At 41.5% G+C, this 20,416-nt stretch overlaps 1 protein-coding gene across 1 annotated transcript; it reads left to right on the top strand.

Moving 5' to 3' along the window:
* Nucleotide 1: 1 nt before the first annotated feature.
* AFG2B (AAA ATPase AFG2B) lies at nucleotides 2-20,391 on the top strand. Its single transcript, XM_006135047.4, has 8 exons — nucleotides 2-1,565; nucleotides 4,592-4,777; nucleotides 12,275-12,433; nucleotides 13,999-14,208; nucleotides 14,651-14,878; nucleotides 16,084-16,218; nucleotides 17,392-17,517; nucleotides 18,479-20,391. The coding sequence occupies exons 1-8, from the start codon at nucleotides 489-491 to the stop codon at nucleotides 18,629-18,631; spliced, it is 2,274 nt and encodes a 757-aa protein (XP_006135109.2). The 5' UTR covers nucleotides 2-488; the 3' UTR covers nucleotides 18,632-20,391.
* Nucleotides 20,392-20,416: the final 25 nt, after the last annotated feature.

The following is a 20,416-nucleotide window of genomic DNA, read 5'->3' as shown; positions in this document are numbered from 1 at the left end:
GCGGGAACGATGAACGGCCCCTCACGCATTCCTCCCTCCTAGCTCGAGGGCGTGGCCGAGCAGGAGACGGTGACGTAGGCTCGGCTGACAGTACGCATGCTCAGTAGCCGGGCGGAAGGAAGGACGCTTTCTACTGAGGCGGGGAGCGCCTGCTTGGTCCCCGCTGGCGGGACCGCGCGCCGGCAGCGTCTCCTCGCTGCGAGAAACCTGCTCAGCCGCTCGTCTCCGGCTGCCCCGGACCTAGCTCCTGCCCCGTGCCCGGGTCTCTGGGGTACTCGAGAAGCCACCCAGCGCTTCTGTAACGGAGGGGGGCATCCCTCCCTCCCTCCCGGGGTTGTAAGGCGCGGGGAAGGGTCGGTGGGGGGGCAGCGAGCTGCCAGTGCTTGTCTGGGGGTTCCCCTGTATGTGACGTGGGCGAACCCGGCCCTCTGCGCTTGCCAGGGGCTCCCTTTGCATGTGCTTTGCCATCACCCGCAGTAATACCGGCTATGGCGGCTGCTCGCCTACAGCTGCTCCCCTTGGATCCGGGAGACGAAGGCACGCAGAGATGCAGGATGGGACCCGCCACTCTGTCCTCTCTGGGAGCCAGGCTCGGGGCCCCAGTCAAGATCACGGTTCCTGGTGGCTGCTGTTTGTGCACTGCTTGGCCCAGGCATGATGTGACTGATGGCTACCTGCAGCTAGATCTGAAATGCAGAACTTCAGGTTTAACTGCAAGCAAGTTGAAAAGTCTCACACTGAGTGTCAGCCACTTGAAGCTTTTGGCCTGTCACCCGCTGAGAAAAGTAATAGTGAAAGTGGTACTTAGGAATCTTGCCTTGAAAAAGGCCACCCCACAAGCAACACTGCAGGAGATAGTGAAAGAGCTGCTGAGAAATGTGTATGTTTCTCTTCACCATGTTGTTACTGCTGCCCCAATTCCTGGAAATCCAGTGGTGTGTGTTGAAATACTGTCTGTAGATCCATTTACAGAACAAGCTGGCCTGATAACCCCCAAAACTAATATAAATGTTAAAGAAGTGGTCACTTTAGAATGGTACAGACACTTGTCAAATGATACCACAAAAATTTCAGTTGCAGGAATGGATGATTTGGGCAGCTCTTTGAAGGAGAGAATTGTTTTGCCTTTCCATTTCCCCAAAACCTTCAAGAAGTTGGGTATCTCTGTCCTTAGTGGAGTACTGTTGGTGGGCCCTCCAGGTGTGGGGAAGACTCTTCTTGTAAAGGCAGTTGCAAGGGAAGTGGGAGCATATTTACTTTGCATCAGTGGTCCAGCTATATATGGCTCAAGGCCTGGAGAAAGTGAAGAAAATTTGCGAAGAGTTTTTGAACAAGGCAGGGAATTGTCCTGCGAAGGACCAACCATTCTCTTTATTGATGAAATTGACTCTTTGTGCCCTAAACGGGGAAGTTCGAACAGCATCCCTGAAAATCGCATTGTTGCTCAATTGTTAACACTTATGGATGGCATAGGCAGTGAAAATGAGATGGTTGTTATGGCAGCAACAAACAGGCCCGATGCCTTAGATTCTGCACTGAGGAGACATGGTAGATTTGACCAAGAGGTGAGAAAAGTCTGTTCTTCTTGATTAGTTTCTGACACTTCAATACCATTTGTCATTTTTCTATTGAAAAATCAATTCAGGGCCTAGTGATGGTGTTCTGCAATGTCACATTCGGTGATCAGATTTGATGCCCTATGTCTTATGGTTAGATCAGTGACCCACAAAGGAGAAGGAAAAGTTACCTTTTTGCTACTTTATAGTTAGGCTTGTAGGGTTTTTTCCCCTTCTTGGTTTTTACATTGTTGATTAAAAAGCACATGTATTAAATCTGTACTTACACTAATGTAGGGCATTAACTGAACCATACTATGTTGATTAAAAACTGGAATGATTCAGAATTGTTGCACATTAAATGGGCTAACTGACAATTACATTATGAAACCTATAAATGGAAGGGTTAGGGGTTCACAATCACTGATATAGTCTGCAGCAGACACACTGTTTGGGAGAATAAATAATTGCTCTAGGTCACAGGTAAGATGCACAAGCAATGTGTGTTTTTATTAATGTACCCAAACAAAAAATAGGAATAAAGAACATGGGCCATATTTATAGGGGGAGGGATTCTATCTTGGGAAGCAGTGGCTGAAAAAGACTTAGGGGCTATGGTTAATAATCAGCTGAACAGAGGTGTCTAGTGTGACACTGGCCAAAAGCATTAATGCCATACTTCATTGTATAAACAGGAATACTGAGTTAATAGGGAATTTATTTCTATATTTGGCACTCTTGCAACTACTGGTGGAATACTGAAGTTTTAGTGTCCACAATTCAAGAAAGGTGTTAATAATTTGGAAGTGGTTCAGAAAAGAGCTGACAGAATGATTAAAGAATTTGAAAAATGTGTTAGAATAGGACAGGGAATCTTTTTTTCTGTCTGGGACCACTTACCCACAAAAAAAAATCAATTGGGGGAGCCACAAAAGCAAAAAAACCCAAAACCTCACTACTTGCCTGCTCCCAAGTGAAAAGCCAAAAAACAAACAAACAAACAAACCCCTCACTGGTCACCTGCTGTCAAGGTAGAAAAGAAAAAAAACACCTCTTGCTTAAATGGGTGACTCCATGCTCCAGCCCTGCAGGAGGGGCCTGGGCTTCTGGCCTGCAGTTCAGAGACTTGTCACTGGCAAGATGAAATTAAGCTGGGGGATGGAGCCACTCGTGGGCTATAGATTCTCCACCCTTCCTTACAGTGATACAGTCCAAAAATTCAATCTATTTAGCTTAACAAAGAGCAGGCTAAGGAGTGATTTCCATACACAAGTTTCTACATGGCAAACAAAATCTTCAGTCTAGTAGACAAGGGTGTTTGGAAACTGACTTTCAAATGGAAATGCTGCATACATTTTTAACAGTGAGGGTAAGTAACCATTGGCACAAGTTAGGAAAATCCACCATGTCCCTTCCTATCACAGAAAATGTTTTGAACAAGATTGGTCCAAATGAGCTGCTTCAGTTCAAATATGAATTGGTTCAGGGAAGTCCTGTAAGAAGTTTGTGTTACACAAGATGTTAGACTGATTGATCATAATCTACTGGATATGCAGATATGCAGCATAAAAGTACTTTTGCTGGTATTCATCATTTTGGTTGTTGAACAGGTATAAATTTTACTTCAAATGCAATTAATGGCCAATATAAGGTGTATCTATGCTTGGAGTTACACCAGCAAAATTTTTCGAGGATAGGCCTGGCCTAAAAAATGAGCTGAGCTGCTGGTAGAAATAGCAGACTGTATTATCAATAATGTATTAAGATAGACAAAATCAAATTATTTCAGTGGGGCACCATTCACAAGCACTAAAACTACATCTAAAAATGAAAAGTAGTACATTGTTAGGGCTATGGTCTCCAACCAGTTCTGAAGCAGCAGCCAGTATAGTGTCTATAGCTATACCGAACTGGCCACACTCACTGGCCAAATAGCCACATGTGGCTAGCGTGTTGGATACCATGGTTGTAGGGACTTTTTGGATTGTGCATAAATTGATGATATTCATGTCTAATAGAGGTAGTTCTAAAATCTAAGAACAGATAGAATCATACTAATTCGCACACACAATTGACACTTGTCACTTTTATGAACGATTTAATAGCAGAGTTCTATAGCCAGAGCCCCATTTTAGTTAAGGTACTCGCTTCATTATTTTTACAAAATATACCATCTTTGATTGTGTCTTATCTCAAACATCAAATGCTAACTTACAGTTGTCAAAATAAATTGACAAAAAATACATTTAGCAAAATGATGCATCCTTGTTTCCTTTATTGTTTATCCATGCACTCTCTAAAACTTTGAACCTGCAACAATCTCGATGCAAGGGTCTGTTCCAGGATGATGGCCTAAAATGTGTCATTCACAAGCGTTATCCCAGATCCTTCAAATTAGATAAATTATGCTGAACTACATTCACGCTTATCTAAATTTTAAGGATTTTGCAGCATTTAATGAAATACACAATTTTGGTTAAATTTTAGCAGATTTTCAGTAATTTATGCACATTCTCTACGCATTTTTATTTTATTCATATACACCTATTGGTCCTTTTTTGTGCTACTGAATTACATTTTTGTACAGTCATGTTTTCTTTGGTCCATGTATTACAGAGTTTAAAGTAATCATTCTCCATGGGGTTTTTTTCTATTTGACTTGTGGCCTGTACAGTTTTTTAAAATAGAAAAGTATGTTGTCACTAGCCTCCTGTGTTCTTATGTTCCAAAGAAATTATTATTTCACTATTAAATCTCCCATTGATTAATCTTTAAACACTAAGTGGCATTCTTTATAAAACATGCATTTGTTCAAATTAAAATGTATGTGTAAATGAAAAGTACTGATACAGTTCATTATATCTTCAAAGGATTATAGAGCTATTAATTAGTCCCTTGTCAAACAGTGTAAAAGGAGGAGAATTGATGCAAGGGAGTCCAAGATACGAACAATATAAGTGACTTGTCTAGGTCTGCAGAGATGAGAGAGGAATAGCAAAACACTGATAAATTTCCATTTATGGTATTTGTTTTAGATTATCATTGGAACGCCAACACTTAAACAGAGAAGATCTATTCTACAGCTGATTACTTCTAATATGCCTATTTCCACTGATGTTGATTTGATTAACCTAGCAGAAATGACAACTGGATATGTTGGAGCTGATCTTACAGCACTCTGCAGAGAAGCTGCTATGCAAGCTGTCCTGCGCAGCTGTTTGGTAAGGAGTCAGTTTAAACCAGAAAGATATCATTATTTATATTTATCACTTTTCCCCACTCTATTTTAATATATATGATGATAAATTAGGTACGTGAGAATATTCAAAACAAGCAAGCAAGCATTATAGATGTAATTATAAGCTTTCCTATAGTCTTTCAAGCCATGCCTTAAGTTGAGTGAAAAGTCAATGTAGAATATCTGTATTCTCTCCATAAGCTATTTAGTGTTGTACAAGGCTGGGAACATAAGTTCTTAATTGAAGAGCAAATGCTATATGTTTTTTTCCACTTAAGATGAACTTTTTATCAGCTACAGTCAACTTATATAAAATTCTGTTTCTTAATAAGGCGAACTATGTAGTAGTTTGTGGTTTGCACAAATACTGACTTATTTTACTAATCTAATATAACATGAATATACTGGCCAAAAGAGAACAGTTAGGGCACGTCCACACAGCAGGGCTAAAGCCAAAATAAGCTACGCAACTTGAGCAACATCAATTCCATAGTTTAAGACAAAATAGCTTATTTCAGCTTTTGGCAGTGTCTACACAGCAGGAAGTGTGAGAGAGAGCACTCTTCCTCCAACTTCCCTTACTCCACATAAAATTAGGGTTATAGGAATTGGAGTAAGAAGTCTTCCAGTTGGACGTTATTTTGATATAGTCCATGTCTATACCACATGCAATTATTTTGACAATGTTATTTCAGAATAACATTATTCTGAAATACCACTGCTGTGTAGATGAGCCCTTACAGTTCCCCATGGCACAGGAGTAATATTTCTGGGATGATGCAGATATAGATCTCAAGGAAGCATTGTTTGTTACTTCCACACACACCCCTTCGACGGCTAGCTAGGAGAAAGACTTGAAAAGCCTTCAAATGTTCCTTTGTTCAGCGAGGCAGAGTGGGGTGGAAGTCAAGACAGAGAGAGAAAATAAGGACAGCCTGAGTAATTAGTTTCCTTACCTGAAAAGATAATGAAGTAAATAATAAAGCAATCAATTTGCATGTATCTAGAAAGTGAAGTGATATGTAACAGCATGGATTTGTCAAGAACAAATCACGTCAAACCAACCTAACGACTTTCTTTGACAGGGTAACAAGCTTTGTGGAAAAAGGAGAAGTAGTAGGTGTGGTACATCTTGACTTTATTAATCCTTTTGATACTGTCTTGAGATGTTCTCATAAACAAACTAGGGAAATGCAACCTAGATGGAGCTATTGTAAGATGGATACAAAATTGCTTGGAAAATCATTCCCAAAGTGTAGCTATCAATGGCTCACAGTCCTGATGGACGGGCATAACAAGTGGAGGTCCTGTAGAGATCAATTCTGAGTCTGGTTCTGTTCAATAGCTTCACCAATGATTTAGATAATGGAGTAGAGAGTACATTTATACAGTGTGTGGATGATACAGAGCTGGAAGGGGTTGTGAGTGCTTTCAAGATAGAATTCAAAATGATTTGGACAAACTGGAGAAATGGTCTAAGGTAAATATGATTAAATTAAATAATGACGAATGTAGAGTACAGGCAGTCCCCGGGTTACGTACAAGATAGGGACTGTAGGTTTGTTCTTAAGTTGAATCTGTATGTAAGTCGGAACTGGCGTCCGGATTCAGCCGCTGCTGAAACTAACCGCCAGTTCCGACTTACATACAGAATCAACTTAAGAACCCCAAGCGTCCCCAAGTCAGCTGCTGCTGAAACTGATCAGCAGCTGATTCCAGGAAGCCCGGGGCAGAGCAACTCTGCCTCGGGCTTCCTGTAGTCAGTGCTGGTCAGTTTCAGCAGCAGCTGACTTGGGGACGCCTGGGGCAGAGCAGCTGGGGTGCTGCTGGGTTGCTCCAGTAGCGCCGCTCCTCGGCGCTACTGGACCAACCCAGCAGCACCCCAGCTGCTCTGCCCCAGGCGTCCTGATTCAGCCGCTGCTGAAACTGACCAGCAGCGGCTGAATCAGGACGCCTGGGGCAGAGCAGCTGGGGTGCTGCTGGGTTGGTCCAGTAGTGCCCAGAGCGGCGCTGCGGGACGAACCAGCAGCGCCCCAGCTGCTCTGCCACAGGCGTTCGGAGAAAAGCCTAGTCTGCTTGGGGGGGGGGCGTACTAGCTGCGCCCCCCCACCCCAGCAGACCAGGAAGACGTGGGCGGCGGACCGAGACGCACCGCGGTCCCGCCGCCTGGGTCCTCCGCGGCTTTGCTCCCAGTCTCCCTGGTCTGCTGGAGACCAGCAGATCAGGGAGACGGGGAGCAAAGCCTCTGAGGATGCCAGCAGCGGGACAGCCGCGGGGCGTCTGGGCTGCCCCGCTGCCGGCTTCCCCAAGGCTTTGCAAGGCTGCGGAGGGGCTCGGGCAACGGGGCAGCCCAGGCGCGCCTGGGCTGCCCTGCTGCCCGAGCCCCTCCACGGCTTTGCTCCGCGTCTTCCTGGTCTGCAGACCAGGGAGACGCGGAGAAAGCCCCGGAGTACACGGGCGGCAGGACCGCGAGGTCCCGCATTCCGTGTCCTCCGGGGCCCCGTTCGTAACTGCGGATCCGCGTAAGTCGGGGACTGCCTGTACTCCATTTAGGACGGAACAATCAACTGCAAACATATAAAATGGGAAATGATTTGGACAAACTGGAGAAATGGTCTAAGGTAAATATGATTAAATTAAATAAGGACGAATGTAGAGTACTCCATTTAGGAAGGAACAATCAACTGCAAATATATAAAATGGGAAATGACTATGTGGAAAATGACCACCTAGGAAGAAATACTGCAAAAAGAGATCTGCTTGTGGACCACAAGCTAAATATGAGTGAAAAGTGTACCACCATTGCAAAAAAAAAATTAACATAATTCTAGGATGTATTAGCAGGAATGTTGTAAGTGAGACATAAGACGTAATTCTTCTTACTCTGCACTGATTAGGCCTAAACTGGAATACTGTGTCCAGTTCTAAATGTCACATTTCAGGCAAGATGTGGACAAGTTGCAAAAAGGTACAGAGAAAAGTAATAAAAATGCTTAAAGATCTAGAAAACATGACCTATGAGGGAAGACTGAAAAAATTGGGTTTGTTTAGTCTGGAAAAGAATACTGAGAGGGTATCTAATAACCAGGGCTTGACAAACGGCGGCGAAAACCGCTCGCCAGCCCTGTACTGCGCATGTGCAAGAGCTGCAATGCGCATGCACACGCCGCAAATGAACGGGGTGCGTGGCTGGAATCTACTCGCCATGGGCAAGTAGATTGTATCGTTTGTCGAGCCCTGGTGATAATAGTATATAAGTACATAACAGTCATCAGCATGAGTAATAAAAATTGTTCTTCTGAACCTCTGAGGATACGACAAGAAGAAATGGACTTAAATTGCAGCAAGGGAGCTTTAAGTTGGATGCTGTCAAAAGCTTTCTAACTGTCAGGGTGGTTAAGCACTGGACTTGATTGCCTAGGGAGGTTATAGAATTTCTATCATTGGAGATTTTTAAGAGAGGGTTAGACAAACACCTGTCGGGAATGGTCTAGAATAATACTTACTCTCAAGGTCCCTTCCAGTCCTATGATCCTATAACATCCAGAGTATCTCTGTAATCATAGGAACTGTAGGAAATGTATGAGCAATTTATATTCCTCCCCAGACAATTTTATTTATATAACCTCCATCACATGGATCCTGCACAAAAATTGAAAATGGTAATTAAAATTAAGTAATTAAAGTAATTAAAATAAAGTTGAGCCCAGTAGTCCAAACAGACGCAGCTATTCTACCAGCTCATCTGCAAAGTGCAGCTTATTAAGTTTTATTAGGAAATCTGTAGTCTACAGCAAATGTGATACGGAGGTAGCTTGCCAGGCTGCAGGAGATTGTACAATAGAGGGAAAGAAGGAGGAAGGTCCAATAGCTTGCAGACAGTAAGGTTTTTAGCACTGTGCTGAGAAAACATTGTGTCTCAGATTCATACACTGCCAGTAGAGCCTGTGTTTATACTTACAGACTTGGTAACCCTAAATCACCACTGGTGGTAGCAACAGTAGAACCTACTACTAGTATAAAAAAAACTCACACAGGGCATTTTAGATTACATGGTAGGAAATACTGGAATCTTATCTGTCTTTAAGCTTCTTCCTTGGGTGTCAATGCAGTAGGTAGTGAACTATAGCTACAAGGTTTACTAATGTAGAAGAGAAGACTATGCAGAACATTGAATAATACCAGGGATCAGTCTGGCATCTGATGAGATCTGAGGATGAAAAATAGATTCATAACCCAACATTTTTGCAAGCCTGTATTCCGTAAATGTGTGAGGTGAGAGGATATGTTGTGATGATTGGGTTGACAGTTTTACCCTAGTTGTACTTTTTAAAATTAAGTTTACATGAGAATTCATAAGATATCACAGTAGCCTATAACTACAAATACTAATGGGGAAAAGGTATTGTGACGGTCAGGTCAGTGGGTTCCAAAAGAGTGCTAGAAGGAAAGTATGTGAGCCTTAGACTAAGTAGGTCTCTTTCCCTGAGTGAACTGACAGGGGCTGGCGTAGACACAGCAGGAACTTTCCAGAAGCAGTCTGGACAGTCAGGCCAGTTAGAATATCTGGGATTAATTAGGAGCCTTCCACAGCAAAGGGAGTCAGGCTAATTAGACCACCTGGGGCCAATAAAGAACCAGTTGAGACTTGTTTAAAAGGGCTCCTTTTCTGTTAGGTGGCACGTGAGGAAAAAGGAAGGTGCCGAAGTACGGAGGCTATGTCTAGGCTGCATTACTGGATGTATCCCGGAAAAGCAATGCCGTGTTCAAGGAACACATCCGCTTTTCCCCCCAAAAAATTGAAAAAGCAGATGTGCTCTTCTGCCAATCTTGTAAACCTCGTTCTACAAGGCATAAGGGATATGTCAAAAGAGCACTTTTTTCCTAAATTTGGCGCCGTGTAGACGTGCCAAATTTCGGAAAAGCCTCTTCGAAAGTAAATCAGAAAAAGACATGCAATTTGCGTACTGCAAATTGTGTATCTTTTTCCGATTTAATACTGCAGTCTAGACGTAGCCTGAGAGTGAGAGGAGTTTGGGTGAGAACTGGGAGCTGCAAGGCAGGAAAAGAGTGTTGGAGGATCAGGTACCAGAGGAAAGGTACTGGGAGGGATCGTTTGGGGAAGTTGCCCAGGGAGGTAGTTGCCAGACAGGGAGTAGAATAAACCCCATCTGTTACTGCTGTTTTAGGGTCCCTCAGCCGGAACCTGGAGTAGTGAGTGGGCCTGGGTTCCCCTCACCCTGCCCACACCACTACAGAGTCCCTCTCTAGATAGGGAGACCAGAACTACAGAGGGACTAACCTGTGATGACTGTGGCTCAATGTGTTGTGAACCCTGCCTCTAGGAAAAAGAAAGAGGCTGTGTGCTGGGACACAGCAAGCCTCTGAGGCTGAACACTATCTGCCAGAAATGCAGGACCCCTGGGCACAGCCATAGCTTTGCCATAGTATGAACAGGAAACAAATTGAATTAGTCCAAACAAAAAGGCCCTATTGGTATAACTCAAAGACTCTGTTAAGATTATGCTTAGTAAACAAGAAAAGTATGGAACCAGAAATCAATAGACCAAAATTGGCGTGTCAAAAAGTAGGCCTAATTTTTGGACAAAATGATGAGTGGATGAGCTATTTTGCACATAATTTTCTTTGTGCATCCTTAAGGAAGGAGACTTTTTGTGAGGAAATATTAGTTACTAGAACAAGTATTAACATAATGGCTACCATCCCCATTGTTTTCTTGGACCCTGATGCATAGGGAGAGACCTATGTTACATCACCATCTCTACCAGCTATAGATGAATCCCAAGTACCTTGTGGGATCCAAATTCAACAGCAGTTCTAGCCCATCAAAACTAACTTCTCTTTTTCTCCAAAAGGGAAAGGTGACATGGATGACTATCTTTGATATCTGAAAGACTGACAAAATAGGGTTCTCCTTCTGTAGACGTTTTTCAGCTAAAAGTAAAGGGAGCAAGGAATGGTGTTAAAATTAAAACCTTATAATATTTTACATTTCAAATGCTTTAACGATTTTTCCTTCCTTGTTTATTAACATTTAAAATAATTTTTAATAGAGTACAGGCAGTCCCCGGGTTACGTACAAGATAGGGACTGTAGGTTTGTTCTTAAGTTGAATTTGTATGTAAGTCGGAACTGGTACATATTGTAGGGGAAACTCTAGCCAAACATTTCTCCAGAGCTCAGTTTTATTCTCCCACACCTCACTTCTCTCAGTCCTTTATTCTCAAGCTGAGGTGTCTGCTGAGAAAAGCCGCTCCGCGTCTCCCTGGTCTGCTGGGGCGGCGCTAGCGTCGCGTCTCCTTGGTCTGCTGGGGGGGCTCTAGCTTCGCGTCTCCCCGGTCTGCTGGGGGGAAGCAGCTAGTGCCTCACCCCGTTTGTAAGTAGGGATCCGATGTAAGTCGGATCCATGTAACCCTGGGACTGCCTGTATGTGCCCGGGTACTAAACAGGCTGAGGTCTCTGTATACCAAACCACAGACATTATTTTACACAGCATTCCTTGTAAGCTGAGCTCTTGGGTGGCCACCCAGGAAAGATTCAAATGCCACCTAACTGAGCAGAACGCCCACAGCCAGCAACACATGTTTCTACTGGTGATGTACATCCACACATGCCTTGGTGCACATAAAACATATTCTGTACATGTCTGGAAAAAAATTAGAAGAAACATTGATTTAATGCTGTTTAATATTCGACAGTGACTGAGTTATGTTAATGTTTTTGGCCCATATATTTGATCTAAATGCATTCTGCTGTATGTACTGGAACAGATACGTGAGTAAATGGAGACATTTTTCTCATTTTTGAGAATGAGCCAGAAATCCTATATGTAGTGAACCCAAACTCTGGGTTTATCAACAACTTCCCTCACAGGGATGTTAGAGTTTAACCATTAACCGATAAGCATCAGCTTATCGGTTAAATTCAGCTGGTCCCTGGGGAGGTGGCTTCGTTGCTGTAGTGAAGCCTCCTCCTTGGGAGCTGAGCCAGCCGGAGCTGGCAGTTCCACTTCCAGGAAGAGGGCTTCACTATGGGTCTGTGCAGTATGACATTAAGCTTTATACTGCAGAGCCCGCAGTGTGTATAACTGCTCAGATTTTTAGCAGATACACAGTTACCATATTAAATTATTTTTAATATCCCTGCTAGGATTCCATGTGGCAGAACTAGCATAGATTCTGGAGAAAAGCAAGTATATTCTTTCAAACATCAGTTTCCTACAGAAGTGTCCAGCCTTGTGCCTTAACAAAAAATATATCCAGCCACAGTGAATGCACACTACTTTGTTAGCACGTGTTCGTACTTGTGTCTGTTGTACGTAAATTCCTTAGGATAGGGGTTCTCTTCTTTGTCAATTATATCTGACCTGTTGTAAAATGTTCGGGATATCTAATGGAGCTATAACAATTATTAATGATGCAAAGGAAAAAAACCAGTATTTTTTTGTGCATTTCTTCAGGATTCAGTTCACATGTTGATTAACATGGCAGACTTCCATGAAGCTTTTAAAAAAATTCAGCCATCTTCCTTTCGAAGCAGTGTTGGACTAATTGATTTTAAACCTGTTACTTGGGACCAAATTGGTGGTCTTGAAGATGTGAAATTAAAGTTAAAACAGGTAGAGTACAAAGCACATTTAAACAAAACTAATTTCTCCCATTTACCTCAAACTGTTCTATACGCTGCAGTATTGAAAAGTATTCTTATGGGAATTGCATCAGTTTTTAATTCTTACTTAAAATGTTATCCTAATTACAAAAGCATGTTTTAATATTTTTATTTTTTCAGCTCACACTAAAATTGCCTATAGACAGCACTTTCTGAATAATTAAATTTACAATCTCAAAATGTCACCCAGGAGCATACCATAGAAAATTAATATGAGCCATTAGAGGGCAGACACTGCAGTACATATACCCAGCTCATTGCAATTATCCTCAGCCCGGTTGTGACAATCTATACGTTTGAGTATTTTAAACTAAGGGGAAAGTGAGTTCCAGAGGCACCAAGTATGCCTTCTCAGAGAATTTCCTACCCACTGCCTTGTCTGTTATAATACAGGCAGTCCCCGGGTTACGTACAAGATAGGGACTGTAGGTTTGTTCTTAAGTTGAATTTGTATGTAAGTCGGAACTGGTACATATTGTAGGGGAAACTCTAGCCAAACATTTTTTTTAGTTTTGGATAGCATAGGGAAAGGTTAACTCCCCTCTAATGTTTGTTTTGCTGTCTGTTCCCCTGTTCAGAAGATTTCACATCTATTTCTGTCCCTGAGACAAACGCAGGACTAAAGGAGTAACTCATCAAATACCAAACAGCTCTGCACCATGCTTTGAGCTAATAGCTTTATTTCCACACACCACCTAGGGTTCTAGGAGGAGGGTCCTTTTTTTGCTAACACAATGAGGCCAGCACTTTGTTTGTTTTGGTGGAGTCTTTGTTTGCCCAGGGAGCCCAGCATGTATAGGGGGAGAAGGGGCGGAGAGGCTGCTTTTGTCTGCTGTTCGGCAGCCTGTTGCTCAGGGGAGGGGGCAGCCTGTTGCTGGCAGGGGGGGAGGGGGGAGGCGTGCAGGATGCGAGGCCGCGGGGGGGGGGGGGGGGGAGCGGGCGTGGGGAGGCACTATTCCTCTGCCCTGCAGCTCTGCGGGATCCCTGTCCCTGTGGCCAGCTGCTGCAGGCAGAGGCCAGTTGGAGCCGGCCGAAGAGGAGGAGGAGGTGGATTCTAGGACCCAGGTGAGCGAGCCCCGGGGACGCTGCTGCGCTCCGGGAGCCCGGCATGTATAGAGGGGAGGAGGGGCAGAGAGGCTGCTTTTGTCTGTTCGGCAGCCTGTTGCTCAGGGGAGGGGGGGGCAGCGGGCGTGGGGAGGCACTTTTCCTCTGCCCGGCAGCTCTGCGGGACCCCAGTCGGAGCCGGCCCGAGGAGGAGGAGGATCCTAGGACCCAGGTGAGCGAGCCCCGGGAATGCTGCTGCGCATGTGCGGGAGTTGCCTCACCCCGTTCGTATCTAGGGATCCGACGTGAGTCGGATCCACTTAAGTCGGGGACTGCCTGTAGAGGGTAAAATTTGAGTGTGTCCATTGACTTCAATTGCAATAATGCAACAAGGTAGAGTAGTGCTGTGAACACTAATTTTATTGGCGTATGTAAATCACTGCAAATGTTTCACCCTTTCTGTATTTACAGAGTATTGAGTGGCCTATGAAGTTTCCTCAGGCTTTTGTGAGGATGGGACTGTCTCAGCCAAAGGGTATTCTCCTCTATGGGCCACCGGGATGTTGCAAAACCACTCTGGTGAAGGCTGTGGCGACAAGCTGCCATTGTTCCTTTCTTTCTGTTAGTGGTGCTGACCTTTTTTCACCTTATGTTGGAGATTCAGAGAAGATTTTATCTCAGGTTTGGTTTTTAATCACATATAATTTGCTTTATTTTTGTATAAAGAATTCTTCACTACTATATATTGCTTTTTGAGTCATTAAGGTCATATTCATCCGATCTAAAATGGTAATGTTCAGTTGATTTCAGTGGAGCTATTGCCATTTACATCTGCTGAACATACGGCCCTAAGTTATTTTTCAAACTCATTTAATCTACCAATTGTGTGTTGCTTTTTGTTCTTTGCTTGACTTGAGTATTCAGTTAGGAGCCTGGAGTCTGCTATACAGTAAATGTAATCCAAAGTGGTTCTCCATTGAATGTTGTAAATAAATATTTATTTAAAGTGAATTAACAGTTAAGTATAAGTACAAAAAATATGTAACAAATGTTGTCAGTTGACATGGTGGTACTTACATATGCATTACAAATTCTTTAGTTTATTTTATGAATCTAATAAAAGGTTTTTCGGCAAGCAAGAGCACATACTCCAGCAATAATATTCCTGGATGAGATTGATTCTATCCTAGGATCTCGATCAGCCTGCAGAACTGGACATGGTGCCTCTGAGAAGGTTCTTTCTGTCCTCCTTAATGAATTAGATGGCGTTGGAGTTAAAGTCACAGAGAGAAGAGAGAATAAATTACAGCTTGAAAGTGATTGTCAAGAACAAAATGAAAAGGAGAGACAGGTATGTACGCTCACTTTTTACAGGAAGAAGACTCATTTTTATTGCTGAGGTGCTGCAGAACAGCGGCTCCCAATCTCCAGTCCATAGACTGGTGCCAGTCCGAGAACCACTGGCTCCCATGCCACATCAGCTGCCATAGCTGAAACTGACTATTTGCGGTGGTTCAGCTCCAGCAGCTGTAGTGGCTGATTTTTGCAATGGGGCTGAAGTAGTGGCAGGAGGAGGAAGAGCAGAAGGTGCCTCCCTCCCTCTTCCTGACTCAGTAATGGCGGCCCAGCTGGGGCTTTGCGTTCCCCCCCACCCACCCACCCACAAGGGTGCAAGATGTGCTTGGGTAGGGAGAGTGGCCATCTCCTTCATGCCCCCTCCCTCCCCGTGCAGCAGTGATGGCCACACTCTCTAGAGGGGGCAGTCTCTTTCTCTGGGGAGAGTGGGGATGGGGGTGATGGGGTGTTGGGTGAGGGGATGGTGGAGTCACAGGGCAACAGAGTGTTGGCATGAGCAGTACAGGTCAGAGGTTAAAATGTCAAAGGAAGCTCAGGGCATGGAGTGGAGGTCAAACGGTGTTAGGCACTGGGGAACAAGGAGCTGGGTTGGGGCTAAGTGGACATGGAACATTTTATTTGCAAATAAAATATTTATAACAAATATGCAAATATTTGAATTAAATGTTGCTGGTCTACCAAAAGTTTGTGAGTGAGTTTGCTGGTCCATGGCATAAAAAAGGTTGGGAACCACTGCTCCAGAAGTCTACATCATTAGCCTTCACGGATTAAAAAATCTTCTTTCTGCTGCCTCTGGCAACCTATTGATAGCATCCAGTATTTTCTTTTACACACATTGTTTTAATACACTTTTAACTACTTGTTGCCTTTGTAAACAGTTATATAGACCATTGAAACACTTCTGTGATACTTCAGTCTTATGTCCTCTCTACACTCAGATATGCACAGTCTTGCTAAACTCTGACCCCAAAAAAGTTCCACGTGCATTTTATATTACATATTGGTATATTGGCCTACACAAAGCAGACATGTTTGTACCAAAAAGGAATGTGATTAAATATGGATATATGCATTTATTGCCTGTATTGCCTCTCTTTGTCTCCTCTTAATTGATACTTACAAATTAGGCTTGTCCTGTAATCCAAAGTGCATAAAACATTCTATACATATCTAATTTGCTGCACGTATAATCTCATTCAGCTAGAGTTTCAAGAAGTTTTGAACAAAAATGTTATGATAGTTGCTGCAACAAATAGACCAGACATGTTGGATGATGCCTTGTTGCGTCCTGGAAGGTTAGACAAGATCATCTATATTCCACCTCCAGACCAGAAGGTAATGCATTATAAATCTGTACACAAATTTACATAGAGGTGTGAAGTTGTAGGTATACTATTTTTAACAACAAAAAGAGGCATAGTACTATAATGTATACAAGAGTGGGTAACTTTGCACTGTAGATTAGCTATCAAACATCTAGCTTTTGAAATAAATATGAAAACAGCATGGATATAATTAAAATGTATATAAAAATGTAACCCTTCACCCACTATGGTCAAAGCACTGGCATTTCTGGAACTTCCTTACTTTTGAATGTTTGATGATATATATTTCCTAAATCAATAATTCAGATTGAGTAATACCAGAATTGCCTGTGCTTAGGTCAGTTTATATTACTGGCCTTGTTCTTAGAAACTGAACTGATTCTCTGAAACTTTCCAGAAAAAGTCAGCAGAGAGCAAGTATGGACGATTTAAATCCAAAAGGCTACAATTTTGGAAAAAGTATCAGCAGCTGAAGAAATTAACTTAAAATGGATAGAATTAAACAATTTAACCATAAACATAGCTGCAAACTTTGTTCATAGACTTGCCAATCTCCTTACTAAAAAAGAAAAAAGCATGCCAGCCAACCAACCAACATAGCGTGTATGGTTGAGCATTCTACATTCTTTTTGTGCTTCTTTGTCTTAAATTCTAGTACTTCAAATAGCCTATACCAAATTAGGGGTGGGAGCACAAGGTATAGAAGAAGTCCAAAAGCACCAAGACCAATTCATGATTTTAAGAGGCATCATGAGATAGTGTGAAAATTATTGGGGTTGGTAAGGATATTGCAGCAAAATTGTAGCCCCTTGTCCTACAGACAAGGAAGATAGTTGGCAGCCCAACAAGAATTTTGGTCAAACTGGTAGTTTTCAGTCAAGATACTCAATTGATTATAATTATTGAACTTTGCCAATGAAATCTTTTCAACTGCTGTATTATTGTACTGCTTGAATGCATCATGTGATTACTCTATGGTAAATTGGATTTTTCTTGATAGTTTATCTCAAGCAGAATGTTTCTCTCCTTATTACTGTACTGTAATAGATTTGAGCATAGAACTTGCAGTACTAGGCAACACGAATAAAAGTGGCAGAAAATAGGCCTACATGAATGCTTTTAATAAAACAAATAGAACATAAGTGACTGTCCTTTATCTTTGTGTAATGTGCTTGTATCATAGGGAAGGCTTTCTATTTTGAAAATTTGCACACAAAAAATCCCAGTAGATTCTGATGTGTCATTAGAATACCTAGCTGTGCAAACCAAACTCTTTTCTGGAGCTGATATTGAAACTCTCTGCAAGGAGGTAAGAGCTTTTTGTTGGGTAAGTGAATATTTCAGATGGAGAGGCCCAATTATAGAAAATTCTAAGGCATTTCATATTTTTCCTCTATTTTTAATGAAAAGGATGTAAGATAAATTCCCAACATTTTATACAAGGTGAGTGAAAAAAATATGTTGTATGTGTAACATATACCCAGTAAATAAGGAACCTGTTAGCTCTAGGTGCAGAATTAATTGCCCTGAAGAGACAGTTTGTGAAGTCTGGGAACTCTTTACGGCAGAGAAAATATATACAGAAGGCAGATAATGCAACTTTACTGGTTTGCATTTTTGGGGAGTAGGGTAAACCCAGTCCTGCTTTCTGTCAAGAGCTCCTATCCTTAAACATACAGTGCTCAAAAATGTCTTCAAATAATGCAAGTATGGAGCATTAATTAATTTTGCTTTAGTAGGAACTACTGTGTATGGAGATGAGTTTGCTGTGGAGAATGCCTTTTCTTTCTGTGTCCCAGACCTCCCCCTCCAAAAATTGTGGAGCATGGTGGCAGCACACTGCCAGAGTGTCTCTTCCCCTCTCACTTGCATTTACCACTATCTGTTGAGTTCTGTTTACTTTCTCCTTTCTCAGAGGGTAGCATTTAAAAGAGTATATGCTGAGAAACTTGGATTAACTGACCAAAAAAAATGATGCTGAACAAGTCGATTTTTGTCAAAATTCATAGGTTAAGTGGAATAAGGGACTACTAATACTTGCTCCAGAACCTATCCCTTACCTTTTTAAAGCATTTCTTAAAATCCATTTAGATTGTTCCCTTGTACTACACATCATATAATTTATTACTGAAATTAACATAAATCAGGGGAAGAAAGACTAGGATATAATGTTAATTTTTATTTTTAAGTTTTTGAATAGATTGATTTGTAATGTGTCAGCTCCTGACAAAGTGAAAATATTTCAAATTCTGTACATCTTGTTTTTTAAGGCTGCTTTGCAGGCATTACAAGAGAATGGACTTGAAGCAACTAGTGTGAAACATGAGCATTTTGTGAAATCACTCAAGACTGTAATGCCATCATTAACCCTCACAGATTTGAATTTTTATGAAAAATTATTTAAAGAGGAAGTATCTGCTTAAATCAGAAAAATTTGAAGAATGACATGCAAAAATTTGTCGGTTGTTTTGATTTTTTTTAATCTGTTGTGTAATCTTATATTATTTTGTGTAACAGATCTAAAAGTAACCTGCGCACAAAGATGCACATTTTCCTTTCCTTTAGTGTAGAAAGGATTGAAATAAATATATTCATGTTCACTCTGCTGGATTTTGGTTTAGAAGTATTAAGCATGGTCTTCCATAGACTTTCCACCTCCAAGACCCAGTCAGTAAGCACTTCTGTGAGCGAAAATTTCACTGTTAAGGCCAATACCAGTAAGAAATCTGACACAATCTAAGAGGCCATCCACAATTTCCAGAAATCTTTGAGGATTTGTATAGCATACTGAAAACTGCCTTTAACTGAAGGCTCAAGAATATTAAATCCTTAATAAAGATTCATTTTCTCCAAGGCACTTGATGAATTAAGTAGACGTAGACAAAAATTAAATTTTGAAAGTCAAATAAGTCACTTTTCATTTCGGTAAGATTTTTACTATTTTTGTACTGTAATGTTGTCACGATCACTAGTCGCTAGTTCCCCATAGTCCACAGAATAGTCTAAGCTAGACAAAAACTAAATATCTCATGTAAAAAAGCAGAGAATAAAGCTTTTAGAAAAAAAACCCTTTTGTGCCACATTGATACCTCATAAAGAAATAAAAAGGAGCATAAATTGCTTTTAATTGCTGTTACACAAGTCTGTATTTGCAATCGTAATTTGAAGCATAGATATTTTCCTTATGGACTGCAGCTTGCATTGTATCTCGTGTGTGCTGCTTTGTAATGTTATAATTTTATGGGTTTGTATGTACTCGAGCAAGATTTTACTTGTTCTAGATTACAGAAATCTTTCTCATGAAAGGAAAAATACATTCAAATCTTTTTTGCAATAAATATAACAATGTCTTTTAAAGCTCCTGAATTTTCAGAAAACATTCTCCTGATGGAGGCCTGTTATTGATGTGAACTAAATTTGAGTGACAGAGACTTGCTTAATATTAGGGTCCCTTACAGTGTCGCTGTTACACTTTTCCACATAGCAGGTGGATTTGGTCTATATTTAAGTCTGAATTTGCAAGCCAAGCCTTTCACAAACCAAAAAAGTAATCTAGTAAGAAGCTCTATTTTGCATGGTGAAGACTTTTTTTCCTTGGGGCTTACTGAAAATTTATCAAAATTTAATTTCCAAATGTAGATGAGCCCTTAGAATAAAACATAAAATATACTAAATAAATAAAATGTTAGGCTGCCTTGTATGAGTACAGTATAGTATACTAAGTGCCATTAACTGTGAGACCTGTGTACCATTAAATTCATGTCTAGGGGCCTCACAATCTGCAAATGCATGTGTATCATATAACTTATATTTGTATAGTATTTTTAGCAGCAGGCATGCCAGAAGCACTTTTGGCTATTGTAGGTATATAGCACTACTGAAATGCACTGCATTTGGTGGTCTGCACATTTTTAAATTTGGGAACCTGTTTTATCCAAAAAAGTTGTTGTAATGAAACAAGCAGATATCAGTACAATTACAAACCTACAGTCAAGAGTTAAGCAATAATTGGTGCTATGGGAGCAGTGGTTTTACGGACAATCTTTTTGCAGTTTGAATTTTGTCAATCGGTACCCAATTTTGCTCCTATATTTCATCATTCTTTGTGTTTGCATTGTAAATGGAAATTTGTTAAAATATACTAGTATCTGGAAGGGAATGATTAAATATTTTTACAGGTGTATTTTTTTGTTTGTTTCTCCTTTGGC

Source organism: Pelodiscus sinensis, chromosome 14 (assembly GCF_049634645.1).
Source record: "Pelodiscus sinensis isolate JC-2024 chromosome 14, ASM4963464v1, whole genome shotgun sequence".
Classification (NCBI taxonomy): Eukaryota; Metazoa; Chordata; order Testudines; family Trionychidae; genus Pelodiscus; species Pelodiscus sinensis.
The sequence above is the reverse complement of the archived record's forward strand: the minus strand, read 5'-3'. Positions and strand labels throughout refer to the sequence as shown.

Bases quoted from the DNA above. Each gene is read 5' to 3' on its own strand.
- AFG2B (XM_006135047.4), top strand. From the start codon at position 489: ATGGCGGCTGCTCGCCTACAGCTGCTCCCCTTGGATCCGGGAGACGAA. The intron at 1,566-4,591 runs GTGAGAAAAGTC...TATTTGTTTTAG, and splicing joins ATGGTAGATTTGACCAAGAG to ATTATCATTGGAACGCCAAC. The intron at 14,209-14,650 runs GTTTGGTTTTTA...ATCTAATAAAAG, and splicing joins CAGAGAAGATTTTATCTCAG to GTTTTTCGGCAAGCAAGAGC.